The sequence below is a fragment of the Salvelinus sp. IW2-2015 genome, linkage group LG10, assembly GCF_002910315.2.
Source record: "Salvelinus sp. IW2-2015 linkage group LG10, ASM291031v2, whole genome shotgun sequence".
NCBI classification, from domain to species: Eukaryota; Metazoa; Chordata; class Actinopteri; order Salmoniformes; family Salmonidae; genus Salvelinus; species Salvelinus sp. IW2-2015.
In genome coordinates, this window is record NC_036850.1 from 18130502 (window position 1) to 18146393 (window position 15892).

Below are 15892 nucleotides of genomic sequence, written 5' to 3' on the forward strand. Positions count from 1 at the left end.
CCTAAATCAGGAGTATTGGTGCCACTGGAAATACTGGATGTGGAATCATTACATAGGAACATGGGGCACATTTTGTGTTGCTTTATATACAGTAGTGTACAGGTAACTGCCAAAATGAAGGAAACCCCAACATAGTGACTTAGTAGAGTGCTTGGCCACCACGAGCCAGAACAGCTTCAGTGCACCTTGGCACAGATTCTACAAGTGTCTGGAACTCTACTGGAGGCATGTGACACCATTCTTCCACAAGAAATTCCATCATTTGGAATTGTTTTGTTGATGGTGGTGGAAAATGCTGTCTCATGCGCCGCTCCAGAATCTCCCGTAAGTGTTCAATTAGGTTGAGATCCGGTTACTGAGATGGCCATGGCATATAGTTTACAACGTTTTAATGCTCATCAAACCATTCAGTGAGCACGCCTGCCCTGTGGATGGTATCCAAAAATAATGGCTTTCCCAGCAATATTATACACCAGCCTAAGCATGATGGGATTTTAATTGCTTAATTAACTCAGGAACGACACCTGTGTGGAAGCACCTGCTTTCTATATACTTTGTATCCCTCTTTTACTCACTCCTCAGGTTTCCTTTATTTTGGCAGTTACATGTACACAGTCCATGCCTCTGTGTGTTGGTGGTTGGTGGCACCTTAATTGGATAGGATGGGCTCACGGTAATTTATTCCATTCCTGTAATGGAATAAATTAAATGGTATTTGTATTTCTTATGGATCCCCATTATCTGCTGCCAAGGATACCATTCACTCCATTTCAGCCATTATTATGAGCTGTCCTCCCCTCAACAGCCTCATGTGGTTCCTATATACATGGTTCCTATACATGTTGCTACTTTGCTGCTATTCTGGCTGCACTTTTTGACGTGACTGTAAATTAGCTGTAGTTGGCTAGCTAGCAAGCAAGGGATAAGAACGTTGCGAGCCAGTATGCAATGGAACATTTAGAATGAACGACTGGGTCACGTTCATAGATACAGAACAAAAAGGGTGAACAAATGGGTCGCGTCTCTGGCAACTGAACCGATAGAACGAACGACCAGCCGGCTTGGGTAGCAACCCTAGATTTGTGACAGGACTATATCTTGTGGAGGGATGAAATATTCTGAATAAATAAATGAAAATAAGGTTTTTAATGAAATTGTCAATCATTATTTGAATATCAAATTCGATTGGTCACATACACATGGTTAGCAGATGTTATTGTGAGTGTAGCGAAATGCTTGTGCTTCTAGTTCCGACAGTGCAGCAATAGCAACAACAATCTGACAATTCCACAACAACTACCCAATACACACAAATCTAAGTAAAGGGATGGAATACGAATATGTACATATAAATATATGGATGAGCAATGACTGAGTGGCATAGGCAAGATGCAATAGATGGTTTAAAATACAGTATATACATATGAGATGAGTAATGCAAGATATGTAAACATCATTATTGAAGTGGCTAGTGATCCATTTTTTCGAGTGGCCACTGGTTTTATGTCTGTATGTAGGCAGCAGCCTCTCTGTGTTAGTGATGGCTGTTTAACAGTCTGATGGCCTTGAGATAGAAGCTATTTTTCAGTCTCTCGGTGCCAGCTTTGATGCACCTGTACTGACCTCGCCTTCTGGATGGTAGTGGGGTAAACAGGCAGTGGCTCGGGTGGTTGTTGTCCTTGATGATCTTTTTGGCCTTCCTGTAACATTGGGTGCTGTAGGTGTCCTGGAGGGCAGGTCGTTTTCCCCCGGTGATGCGTTGTGCAGACCGCACCACCCTCTGGAGAGCCCATAATAGGTTGGTAACCCGTTGTATAAAAGTGATAAAGCCCTCGAAGCCGGTGTTTGGAGGATATATTGGCACCTGTACCAATATATCCTCCAAACACCAGCTTCTCGGGCATTATCACTTAAATAATGCACGCTCGAGAATGCACTTCAAGCCAATCAGAAACAAGTATTCAACAATGCCATGGTATGAAGCTGTTTATGGATATGTGTATGACTGTATACTGTAAGTCTATCTGCATTCCCCACTTTATTCTGTTCTGCCCTCTATCGGCTCAGTTAGGAACCTGCAGTCTACACCTCTACAGAGGTGCCAGAGCCCATTGATTTTAGCGAAGCTGACGAGAGTAAATTAAGGTTATTCCTTTGAACGTTTAAACATTATTGCTATTCAATACTTCTCTGTCCACTGTGTGATTAAGTGTGTACTCTGAAGTATTTCAATGTGGTTTCAATTGAACTGTTTTCATGTTGCTGATGCTGGTTTTCTTCCACAGTGTTCCTGGCAGGAATCCGAGAGAGTTTGTTTGTTTGGTCTGTTGAGCATAAATAATGGAAAGTTCAGACTGCTGTTCGTAATACCCTATCAGACAACCTACAGCTGCACAATGTTTGGTTAGTGCTCTAACTCAAAAATCACCCACAGAGAAAATTCACTTTGTTTGCATGAAATTCTTTATTTTTTTCACCACCCATCCCCACATCACTTGGTTTGGCAAAGGACAAGATCCACAGTGTTGAATGTAATGTTGGTGAGAAGGGCTGCTGTCGTATCTCATATCATATCTGCAAATACTTTAGTTTACTGTGGCCACACCGGTTTCCTCTCAGGTAGAGAGAGGTAGAAGAGAGAGAGGGAGAGGATGGAAAGAAAAGAGAGCGATGGAGAGTGGCCCCACTGAAACGCTACCCATTGCCTCCTGTTAGTTACAACCTACAGAAAGCCTGCAGAAAGTAATTCAGAGAGAGCAGATGGCCCTGGAACTTTAAGGAAGAACATTGTGCAATAGATTCAGGTTGGACTCTTATTCTAATTACAAAGAAGACTTCCAGATTGCCTGCTGTACTATCGCATAATGACATCCATATTCCAGTAATTTATTTGACTGGAGTGGGTATTCTCGTTAACTTCGCCACATTATATTTTGTAGCCGAGGTTTTCATAGATTTCAGGGTCCGTCTCACCCCTCCAAGCCCACTATCCCACCCCTAAGATGCTGCAGGGATGGGGAGGCTTTTAGCCAAGCATTCTCCCCACACTGGGACAGCCTTATACCCGGATGTTCACCCCAAACAAAGCCTCAAAAAGCACACTGGCCCTCCAGTGTTTGTGCCAGAGGAACCCCTTGCATGGAAAACACAATAAATAGCATATGTGTACGTGTGTGTGGTTTTGCAGATATCCATGTGTCATTTTGTGTGTTTGCATCTGTGTCTGTGTGTATTTCACTCACAGCCATCGTTTCATGTTAAGTTTATAATACAGTGCACAGCATCGAGAGCTCAGTCTGTCTGTAGTGTCTTCAGCACCATGGTTGTTTCAGTGCCCGGCGCAGGGGTTGGGGCAGTTGGTGTGGTCTCTGTGCCCGCTCTCGGTGTGTCCGCTCTGGGCCTCTCTCTTTCCGGGCCAGACCCGTGGGCTCTCAGGGCTGCTTAGGTCTCTCCAGCTTCATTAAGGGCTCTGCGGTGGTGTCGGAGTCGCTGTGGTGCTTCCTCTCCCTGCGGGGCTCAGCCTTGCTGCAACGGGTCCACGAGGGGGAGCGCATGTAGCCTCCTCTGGGCAGGGGTGGCTGMTGGTGGCCTGGGGATGATAATGAGGAGAAGGGTCAAGCTATGCACATGACATACATGTGATGAGAGGGTGGGTAAGTTATGGATCACACACATACAGACATGCACGTCTCTTAACCACAAACATAAAACTCATCTAAACACAAGGTGAAGTCAAGGTGCACGCCTCTCACGTATCCTGATATTTTTATGGAAAAAAACAGCCTAGGGGACATGTATGTTGTGAACCGCTCTACACAGCTCAAACATGCTGACCACGTAACCCAGAGGCCCTGGATTAAGTTTCTGCAACTTCCCGTCTGTCACATGTATAGCATACAGTATACACTGAGTGGACAAAACATGAGGAATATTTAAATGACATAGACTGACCAGGTGAATCCAGGTGAAAGCTATGATCCCTTATTGTTATTCCTTGTTAAATCCACTTCAATCTGTGTAGGTGAAGGGGAGGAGACAGGTTAAATAAATATCAAATATTTTTAAGCCTTGAGACAATTAAGAAATGGATTGTGTATGTGTGCCATTTAGAGGGTGAATGGGCAAGACAAAATATTTAAGTGCCTTTGAACAGGATATGGTAGTAGGTGCCAGGCACACTGGTTTGAGTGTGTCAAGAACTGCAAAGTGGCTGGGTATTTCACGCTCAACAGTTTCCAATGTGTATCAAGAATGGTCCCCCACCAAAGGACATCCAGCCAAATGGACACAACTGGGGGAAGCATTGGAGTCAACATGGGCCAGCATCCCTGTGAAACGCTCTTAACCGCTAGTCTACCTGCTATCTCCCCCAATGGTCACCATACTGTAACTCATTTAACAAAGTCAAGTCAGCAGGGGCTGTCAACTCCCTGAAGTCACCTAATGCCTCTAAAAGCTTCCTTTCTCTATGCCACTTCAGTCAATTATGTTTGCCCAAGGTTCTCCAAAAATAGTTTAGAACAGCATGCAGTGGTGAGTGCAGTTTGTTTCCCTACTGTAGAATAGATCAATATGGTTGAAAGGCATCCCGATCGCAAACACAGTAAAGAACAGAATCTAATTTAGTTCATGCAGCTCCACATGACCTATTCCTCTGAGATTCTGCAGGTCCTTACAGCATGATAGAGTTGCTCTGAATATAGAGGCAGATCAAACTATGAAGTACTCTGTCAGAGAGGCAGTGTGCAGTGAGCTGAGTATGCGTTAGTGTATGTTAATGTGTAGCCTATACATGTATGTGTCTCAAGGACACCGAATCCCAAGAGAAATGGAGGAGTTAGAAAACTAGAAGCTCTGCGTGTTTGTGCGTGTGTGCGTGCGTGTGTAAGCGCGTGCGTGTGCCTACGTGTGTAGTAGATGATAGATCATTTTAGTTTGATGTCTCTCTGCTTCTCATCTCCTCTCATGTCATTGTTATTGATCTAAAATAGTCACATGGTCACCTCTCCTCCAATCATCAGCTGCATTTAGCCTGCTGGCTGTTTTCTCCAGTTCATTATGCTCACAATGACTGCTTGTTTTAGCTGTCACAGACATTTGTCTCACACTTATTTTTCGGTGTCTCGAGGCAGCAGAACTCCACCATTCATCGTGCCTGTCTGTTTGTTCTTCAGTTCTCAGAACCACTACACAGCTCTCCAGTGTCTCTTTGGTCTATAGCCATCAGCATGCTCGATAGAGATTGTACTTCAGTTTTGTGGAGTGGTGATATCATGGATAGAGAATATGATTGGTTCGCTAACTACTAGGGTGAGTAGAAATGAGAAGCTGATTGGTGTTTAGGTGATGAGGCTAGGAGGTGATGACATCAGAGGAATGTGTTTGTGAAATGATTGCCAAATGTTTTGGCAAATAGGTTGCTGCACTTAATCTCTCCCCTCTCTCTCTCTCTCTCCCTCTCCCCTACTACACCCTTTCTTTCTCTGTCTCTCTCCCTGTACCTCTCTTTCTTTGTGTCCACTTCCCCACTCTCTTTAATCTTGAATCGATCCCCTCCCCTCATATGTGTTCATCTGCATGTCCTTGAGTGCTCAGAAGGGACCGGTGTCAAGCAGGTTCACACGAATATTGGTAATACGAAGGGGCATATGAAATAAAGAGGCTCTGTCTCTTTACACCACTTGGTGGTACTGTTCACTACCACAGAGATCACAGGATTAATAGGTGTAGCCGGACACACTTTTTAACCCTCCTTTACTGCACACATATCAATGCAATTACTGTCTAATGATAAGGCAAGTCCCAGCTCTCACTCTCCATAAGTGAAATGCTGTAACAATAGATGAACCAGCAGTGATGTATGTTCACACAAGGGTACACACGAAAACACACACACACACACACACACACACACACACACACACACACACACACACACACACACACACACACACACACACACACACACACAACATTGATGGTATTGATCCCTGAAGATTGATGGTGCCTCCATTGGATTTTAATGGGAGGGACAAGAGCCTCCTCAGCATCCTGAAAGGCTCTATTTGAGTGAGTGCTTGTTAATTAAACTTTGTATCTGCCACTGCTGGTCCTTGTGTGTGTGTGTGTGTGTGTGTATGTCCCTACTTTCATGATGTGTCTCTGCATCTCTACCAGCATGTCTCTATCTGTGTCCCTGTCTATTTCTGTGTGTGACTAGAATGCTATAGCCGCAGTATGAGTCAGCCCATCCCTGGTCAGTGTTTTGTGATTGACAGCTCTATGAATATGGATGCAGGAGAAGCCTCCTCTTCTCCCTGCAGGGTTCTGACAGAGACGGATCAGAGGATGAGACTCTCACCCCACAAACACACACCTCTATCTATCTCTCATTTAACATCCCTTACCCTCAGACCTTCATATCAGGACCACCGACCACCCCTTTCCCTACTGCTCAGTACCTACTCATAACTAGTTCAGAACAAATATCAGGACACGCCACCCCTTTCTACTTGCCTAGGCCATACTCATAACTATTAGAACAAATTCAGGAACACCGACCACCTTCCCTATTGCAGTAACTACTTCATAACTCAGTTCAGAACAAATATCAGGACACCGACCACCTTTCCCTACTGCTCAAGGCTCTCATAACTGTTCGTAACAAATCAGGAACATCCAATCCAATTTCCTTAACTTATCCTACGCAGCCCACTACAAGGCACCCCCTTCTATCACATCCTTGTAGTTCTCCTATCCCTCCCTCCTCCCTCCTCTCCTCTCCCTCCCTCCTCCCCTCCTTCCCCCTCCTGTCTCCTGCCTCCTCCTGCCCTGACTGCTTCCCCTGCCTGCCTGCTGCTCTGCCTGCCCTGCCTGCCGCCCTGCCTGCCTGCTGCTGCCTGCTGCCTGCTCTGCCTGCTGCTGCTCCCTCCCTCCCTCCCTCCCTCCTCCTCCTAGCCACCATGTCTGCCGTGTCTAGCTGTACTAAACCTTCTGTCTAAGAAGCCCTTCTGTGCTGTTGCTCCATCAATTCCACAACCAGTGTGTTGCTGTGAAAACAAAGCCACAGAAATACCAGCCTTCTTACAAAGGCTCTAAACCACAGGAAAACACAATGCTAGTATGGTGCCAACACGCTGTGTGTGTGTGTTGTGTGTGTGTTGTGTGTGTGTGTGTGGTGTGTGTGTGTGTGTGTGTGTGTGTGTGTGTGTGTGTGTGTGTGGTGTGTGTGTGTGATGTGTTGTGTGTGTGTCTGCGGTGCGTTTGTTTGGGACTGGGACAATCAGTTAATGGGGCCCCTCTTGTGCAGTCCTTTCAGAGGCCCAAGTGGACTCCTAAAGATTTATGAGCAAGACTACTACAGTTAACCTGAATGGAAATGTTTTCCCCAGTCTTGCCACAGTGCTGTACAGTATAGGGGGTAGCTGTGTTATTTTTGTCTGCTTCGAAAGCTTCAACCTGCCTTGTTAACACTGAGGAACCACAACATCAAAACACACAGATTGAATTGATCTGAGAACATCACCAAGCCCCTTCTCCATGCGTTGCCCATCCCCCTTCGATGGTTGTAGATTTGAAGGCAGCAAAAGGGTATATGCTATATGGTAATGAGACCACCTAGCCTGTGACTCTCTCTGGTAAAGTGGTGACAGTAAGAGCTGCAGTGTCCTCCCTCTGTCCTCCTGTGTCATCACAGGGCGTGACTGTCAGAGCCTGGGCTCTCCTGGAGAACACTGCAGCGGAGATGACTCACTCCCACACAGATCTGGGATCAGCTTTCCCTCCCCCTATACTAATCTTAACCATTGGGGGGAAAACACAAAATGTACCATATACTGTATCAGTGTCTAGGGGCAACTCCATCCTACTGCCTCACTCCTCCTCTCTCAAGTGGTCTTTAATGTGGTGAAAGTGATCCTGGGGTTTGTAGTTTAAAAAGGCTCTTTCTGAGGTGATAATGGTCATAATAGTCTCTGTAGAGATCTGGTATGTCATCTCTTGTTATCCGTCTATTTCACATACACAGAACATATGCAGATACTGACTGTACAGAGAGGTGAGATTGGGTGGGGGCCTACCAATGCAGCTGTACACATTTAGCTAATCAAATTTTTTGTCCTCCCTTTCTCCTCTGGTCCTCCCTCACTCCTCTAACCCTCTCTGGCCTTCATCCCTCCATCTCCTCCTCATCCCCCCATCCCCTCCATTTCTCCTGAACATCTCATCTGCCAACTCTGATCCCTGGGCTGTCCTGACTGGCAGGTGTCCAAAACACAAGTGCCCACACAGCTTTCATTACCCCTGTCTGTCCAATATACAGTTAGAGAGGAGAGGAGAGGAGAGGAGAGGAGAGGAGAGGAGAGAAGAGAAGAGAAGAGAAGAGAAGAGAAGAGAAGAGAAGAGAAGAGAAGAGAAGAGAAGAGAAGAGAAGAGAAGAGAAGAGAAGAGAAGAGAAGAGAAGAGAAGAGAAGTGCAAGGAAAACAAAATGGAAAGAAAAGAAAGGAAAGAGAAGGAAAAGAGAGGAAAAACAGAAGAAAATAAGAGGGATACATAAATAATGTGTAAGTGTGTAGTCAGTTTGTTTAAGGCCTGATGATGGTAACAGTATCTACAGCTCAGGAGAGTCCTGGCCTTGTATCCAGCTGAGAACAGTGAATAATTCAGGACTCCATTTAGAGTGAACTCCCTCAGCCTCCCCTATCTTCCTTTCCTCCTCCCCTTCCGTTTTCCACACAAACCAATCTCACTATCCCACTCTCCCCCTGAACTTCCCCTCCTCTTCCCCCCTCTCTCATTTTACCTTTGACTAACCCTCCATTTACCCTTTTCCCCAACACCCTCCCTCACCTTCTCCTCCTCTCGCTTTCCCCCAGCCATTCTACTCTTACCTCCAACTCACCCTCTCCTTTTTTCCACGGCTTTTCACTGACAGAACTAACCCGCCTACTGACCTAGGTTCATAACACACTCCTATGGAATACCCAGCCACTCTGACCTTTACAGACTACTGTCATGACGTTGGCCTGGGGGTAGGTTTATGACAGTCATAAATACCTCTCCCCCCCTTTTTCCTCTCTCTACCCTACTGATGTGACATTTGAAAATCCTTTGGTTAACATAGAGATTCTGGGAACATCAGAAGGTGGGGGGAAATGAACTATATTCTGGTAATCCGACCAATTGAACATATGCGGTGGTACTTAATGAATATGATGTCAGTTTGGTTGTCATCTGAGACATTCTGATCAATGATAGAATGACATAAACTCTACAGTGGAAAGTCTGCACATTGTAGTTATCGGAGTCACATGGAATTGTTGTTCAATTTAAATGTTTGAATATAAAATTATTGGTGAAGAGATTAAATGTAATTTTAGCTTCCAAATGAGAGATTTGGGTTTTAATAAGGTTAGGGCTCTGCTCAATCAGTGGCCCGCCCCTGTGAAGAAACATGGGTTATAAAACTTTTCAAACACGCCCTCCTCTCCCTTCCTATATAAAGCCTTGACGAAAATGTAACCTCCTGTTCCGAGGATGTGAGGACGACAGTCCATACGTTAAAAGGACTAACCTGTCAATTACAGAACTAAGCCAACCTCAGCGTGAGCTTTGGTTGTGAATGGTATGAACTTTGAACTCTTATTCACTACAGAAGTGATACCTCCTAGCCGTTGAGTTAGCAACAGCAGCTGCAAACGTGGGCTAGGAAAGGACAGACAGAGTATCCTGTCTACCACACAACGACGTTACTACAACGTATCCAATTTACCACCAGAGACATTCTTCAAAGGACTCGGTTGGGCAACACGACCTTCCATCTACCACCAGGTATATATAGCTCAATCAGGTAATATTAATTAAGGAGAAACGATTTTATAGAATAGCATGTCATATCACTTAATCCGGCATAGCCAAAGACACGACACTACAGTCTACATACATATTATGCACATTATCCACCCATATATTCCCTTCATGTAGCCATGATCCTTTCACCTTGATAAGCAGTTAGACAATACATTTACTGTACAAGCAAGCCACCTTCTTCCTTCACTATAATACACTCTATACCTCTGGCTACAGAGCTTGTTATTTATCATTAGAGCAGGTGGTGATACTGAAGGAGCTTTAAGGGAACACAGATATTACAAGGAAGTAACAGAACAGCTGGATCTCACAGCTGAGATGTGTCCTAAGTCCTCCCTGGGTAAGGTAACACTAACCTCTGATAAACAACTCTTTCTTTCCTTCTTTCTCTCTCTCTCTCTCTCTCTCACACACGCACACACACACACACACACACACACACACACACCCACACCCACACCCACAACCACACAGCTGATCTCACAGCTGATGTATGTCCAGTGGCAGTAGAATCCCCACTGAGCAGAACACCTGGCCCTGTGGTTCTGTCATCTATCACACAAGGTCATCTATACACCAGCCTCAGCCTGATCTGATTTCCACCTGGAGGTATTATCCCACTCTCACTATTCTCACTACTGAGGCAGCCAGAGAGAGAGAGACGCTGCTGGAGAAAGATGTGGGGAGAGAGCCTGTTCTTGACTCTGGCTCCTCTAGAGCCTGTACAGTCTGGATAGTCTGGCCTGGACACTGGAGAGCAGCTGTATAGTCTGGATAGTCTGGCCTGGACACTGGAAAGCAGCTGTACAGTCTGGAAAGTCTGGCCTGGACACTGGGGAGCAGCTGTACAGTCTGGATAGTCTGACCTGGACACTGGGCAGCAGCTATACAGTCTGGATAGTCTGGCCTGGACACTGAGCAGCAGCTGTACAGTCTGGATAGTCTGTGGCTCTGGGACACTGGGCAGCAGCTGTAACAGTCTGGATAGTCTGGCCTGGACACTGGGCAGCAGCTGTACAGTCTGGATAGTCTGGCCTGGACACTGGGCAGCAAGCTGTAAGTCTGGATAGTCTGGGCTGACAGGGCAGCAGCTGTACAGTCTGGTGTTATGAATTTATGAATAATGACTAAATGATGTATAAATTTACGTAGCTATATACTAACTGAATTACCCTGTTTTCTATATTGATAATAATGTTAGTTCATAAGAAAGAGGTTATGTAGCATGTACCTGGGAAGAGAGGAATGTATGTGTGTGCTAAAGAAAACAAAGTGGATCATTAAACTATGTTTGAACCAACCCGGCTGTAACTCTGGGGAGATAAGATAGGAAGGGAGAGCCCCCCCAGGTTTCCCGTATCTGGGGGGACTGGAACTGTCAGTTGAGTGGTAATAAACTGTGGTGAGACTTCAGGAGAAAATCCTAATGTTAGTGTGTATGTATGTGCGTAGGTTAGAGAATATTTAAAAGGAACGTCTTGTATATGGAAGCAGAGCTCTCGTAAATAAACATTCTGACTATTGTAGACTGGCCTCGTCTGTTTCATTTCAATAAGAACTTACAATTCTTAGTAACAGACAGAGTAGTTTAATTGAAGTTCAGTTTATGAACATTGAGAACATAATTATCATAACATCTGGATAGTCTGGCCTGGACACTGGAGAGCAGCTGACAGTCTGGATAGTTGGCTGGAACTGGAGAGCAGCTGTACAGTCTGGATAGTCTGGCCTGGACACTGGAAGGCAGCTGACTCTGGATATCTGCCGACATGGAGAGCAGCTGACAGTCGATAGTCTGGCCTGGACACTGGAGAGCAGCTGTACAGTCTGGATATGTCTGGCCTGGAACTGGAGAGCAGCTGACAGTCTGGGGAGTCTGGCCTGGACACTGGGGAGCAGCTGTACAGTCTGGATAGTCTGACCTGGACACTGGGAGCAGCTATACAGTCTGGATAGTCTGGCCTGGACACTGGGCAGCCTGTACAGTCTGGATAGTCTGGCCTGGACACTGGGGGCAGCTGTACAGTCTGGATAGTCTGGTGACACTGGAGAGCAGCTGACAGTCTGGATAGTCTGGCCGGACACTGGAGAGCAGCTGACAGTCTCGATAGTCTGGCCTGGACACTGGAGAGCAGTCTGTACAGTCTGGATAGTCTGGCTGGAACTGGGGAGCAGTGTACAGTCTGGATAGTCTGGCTGGAACTGGAGAGCAGCTGACAGTCTGGATAGTCTGGTCTGGACCTGGAGAGAAGGTGCAGTCTGGATAGTCTGGTTGACACTGGAGAACAGCTGCAGTCTGGATAGTCTGGCCTGGACACTGGAGAGCAGCTGTACAGTCTGGATAGTCTGGCCTGGACACTGGGGAGCAGCTGTACAGTCTGGATAGTCTGGCCTGGACACTGGGGAGCAGCTGTACAGTCTGGATAGTCTGGCTGGACACTGGGCAGCAGCTGTACAGTCTGATAGTCTGGTTGGAACTGGGGAGCAGCTGTACAGTCTGGATAGTCTGGCCTGGACACTGGGCAGCAGCTGTACAGTCTGGATAGTCTGGTCTGGACACTGGGGAGCAGCTGTACAGTCTGGATAGTCTGCCTGGACACTGGGAGCAGCTGTACAGTCTGGATAATCTGGCCTGGACACTGGGAGCAGCTGTACAGTCTGGATAGTGCTGGCCTGGACACTGGGAGCAGCTGTAACGTCTGGATAGTCTGGCTGGACCTGGAGAGCAGCTGACAGTCTGGATAGTCTGGCTGGACACAGGAGAGCAGCTGTACAGTCTGGATAGTCTGGCCTGGACACTGGGGAGCAGCTGTACAGTCTGGATAGTCTGGCCTGGACACTGGGGAGCAGCTGTACAGTCTGGATAGTCTGGCCTGGACACTGGGGAGCAGCTGTAACAGTCTGGATGTCTGGCCTGGACCTGGGGAGCAGCTGTACAGTCTGGATAGTCTGGCCTGGACACTGGAGAGCAGCTGTACAGTCTGGATTGTCTGGCCTGGACACTGGGGAGCAGCTGTGTAGTCTGGATAGACCTGATTGCAGAGTTGGTTGTCCTTCTGGAAGGTTATTCTCTCTCCACAAAGGAACTCTGGAGCTCTGTCAGAGTGACCATCGGGTTCTTGGTCACCTCCCTGACCAAGACCCTTCTTTTCCGATTGCTCAGTTTGGCCGGTTGGCCAGCTCTAGTAAGAATCTTGGTGTCCAAACTTCTTCCATTTAAGAATGATGGAAGCCACTCTGTTCTTGGGGACCTTCAATGCTGCAATTTTTTTGAGGTACCCTTACCCAGATCTGTGCCTCGACACAATCCTGTCTCGGAGCTCTACGGACAATTCCTTCGACCTCATGTCTTGGTTTTGCACTGACATGCACTGTCAACTGTGGGACCTTATATAGACAGGTGTGTGCCTTTCCAAATCATGTCAAATCAGATTTTATTTACTACAGGTGGACTCCAATCAAGTTGTAGAAACATTTCAAGGATAATCAATGGAATAAGGATGCACCTGAATTCAATTTCGGAGTCTCATAGCAAAGAGTCTGAATACTTATGTAAATAAGGTATTTCCGTCTTTTTTTACATACATTTGAAAAAAAATCTAAAAACCTGTTTTCACTTTGTCATTATGGGATATTGTGTGTAGATTGATGAGGGGAAAAAAATCGTTGAATCCATTTTAGAGTAAGGCTGTGACAAAAAAAATATGGAACAGGTCAAGGGGTCTGAATAGTTTCTGAATGCACTGTATGGATGTGAAAATAAACACTTTTATCAGGGTCTGTATTACACAGTGAGACAGTATTATTGGTGTTCTGATCACATTTACCACCACTCTGCTATTTTAGTACCCTAGTCCTGACTCCCTTTCACCAGCCATAGGTCTTAATACGACACCTAAAATCTCCGCACGGTCCCTGACCTCCTCGACAGTATCACCCCACTGAGTGAGATTATGGTCATCACACGACGCTGCTTATTCCTCCTGCTGGGCTTTTTATTGTCCGATTCGTCAGTAAAACTGCTGCACTATATCAGAGGCTATAGCTGGACGGCTGGGGATATGGGGACAGTCTGTTGTTCTCCCAGTGAGTTTTATGGCTGTGGTGCTCCGGTAGCAGCAGCTGTGGTGGGTTTATACGAGCCCTGTGGTGAGGTCCTGCTGTCAGGACCAGGATATCTGGCATATTCACTGGAGCTCAGGGCGCCATCAGTCTCTTGTGGAGAAATGGGAAACCTTGCTGGGGTGGAGAGGGAATCACCACCTCTCATGTATTTCTCTTTCATGTTTCTCCCTCTCTCCCTCCCTCTCTCCTTTTATAATGCTCCTTCTCTCCCTCTATTTCTCCCGCTCCCCTTTTTTAACGCTCCCTCCCTCTCCCTCCCTTTCTCCCCTCTCCCGCCTCTCTCTTCATCTCTCTATCTGTCACTAGGGGTCCCCAGCACACTGATCTACCTAATCAGGTGCCTCCTCCTCCTCCCCCTCAGTGGGATTAATCTAGGAGGAGGTTATGGTGTACAGCACAATGCAGTGATTAAAGCAGCCTAAGAGTTGTAGGTGTGTGTGTGTTTATGTGTGTGTTTATGTGTGTGTGTGTGTATGACAGAAAAACAGAGATAGAGACAGGGTGGGTGAGGTCACTGGGGGATTAGATACGGCAGCGGTTCCCAACCTAAGTGTTGCGACCCCGTATGGGGTTGCCTGATATGAAAAGGGGGTCGCGGGAGAATTTCCAAAATCCCGGCAAGTATATATATATATTAGAACATCGTCTTTGTGTCTCAAAATCATTGAAATGTGGGTAACCTTAAAAATCTAAATGAAAATTATTCAAATATTAAATTCAACTAGAGAGTTCCCTTAGATCATGGGAAAAGGCTGCACTTCACCGTTGCACTTGAATCATTCCCACGGTGAATGGCTAGGCCTGCTACGCTATGAAACCACACACTGTTGCAGAGACGTTGATATTACCGGTCGCTATTGATATGGTGAAAACAATGTGTGGGGAGACAGAGGCACAGAAACTCACATCAATACCTTTGTCAGAAAACACTGTTAAACAAAGAATTTATGCTATCTCTAGCAATCAAGAGGAAACTCTGACTGAACGACTCAAAAACTCCCCAGTTTATGCTCTCCAAATGAACGTTAGCTGTGAGGGCCAAGATGCCCATGCATGAATTTTGTTCGCTATACATGTCGGGGGATGCTATTTACGAGGACATATTGTTCTGTCTCACGATTCCCGAGCATGAAACAGCACAGGGGATGTCCAGTGTGCTGTGTGGCTATATTGATGAAAAACAGATTCCATGGGATCAAATGTTGGGCTTTTGCACAGATGGGGCTCCATCTATGGCAGGACGGCAGGCAGGCCGCCACACTCTAGTTATGAATGTCTCCCTCTGCCATAAGAACGCATTGTATGACACACCGAGAGCAATTGGGGGCAAAAAAGCTGATTACAGAATTCAGAGATATACTGCAGCAGGTAACTTTGATTGTAGACTATATCAAACCACATCCACTGCGCGCACGCCTGTTGGCAAAATTATGTGGAGATATGGGATCAGAGCATGACAATGTTCTATTTCAAGGGAGAGTGTTGGAAAGAGTTTTTGCATTAAGAGAGGAACTGTTGTCATTCACAATGGATGTAAAAAAACAGACTTGGTTGACTTTCTGTGTAATGAAAATAAAATGTGTCTCCTTGCCTATGTAAAAGACGTATTTGGGAAACTGAACGCAAGCATGCAGGGGAAATACAAAAACCTACAGATGAGTGACCGAATCAGTGGATTCAGAGGAAAGGATTCTTATTGGAGAGAGTCATTCAAAAGTGAACCATGCCCACTTCCCTCGGCTGTGTATGTTTCTGACAGAACACAGCATCAGTAAGTGTCCCACACGAGTGATGACTGCTCACCTCCAACGCTTGGAAGAGCACTTTGGCACCTACTTCCCAATCCATTTGACTGTGATCCTGGCTCAATTGACATGCTGGTAAGTGAAATCGAATAGC

The 15892-nt window shown here is 46.1% G+C and overlaps 1 protein-coding gene across 1 annotated transcript in view; it reads right to left on the bottom strand.

The window, feature by feature from the left end:
• Window positions 1–2445: 2445 nt before the first annotated feature.
• Window positions 2446–15892, bottom strand: part of LOC111969445 (dysbindin domain-containing protein 1) — a 47990-nt gene continuing 34543 nt past the window's right edge. The window contains exon 4 of the mRNA XM_023995601.2: window positions 2446–3589. Coding sequence (XP_023851369.2) covers window positions 3432–3589 — 158 coding nt within the window. The 3' untranslated portion in view covers window positions 2446–3431. The remainder of the gene's footprint in view (window positions 3590–15892) is intronic.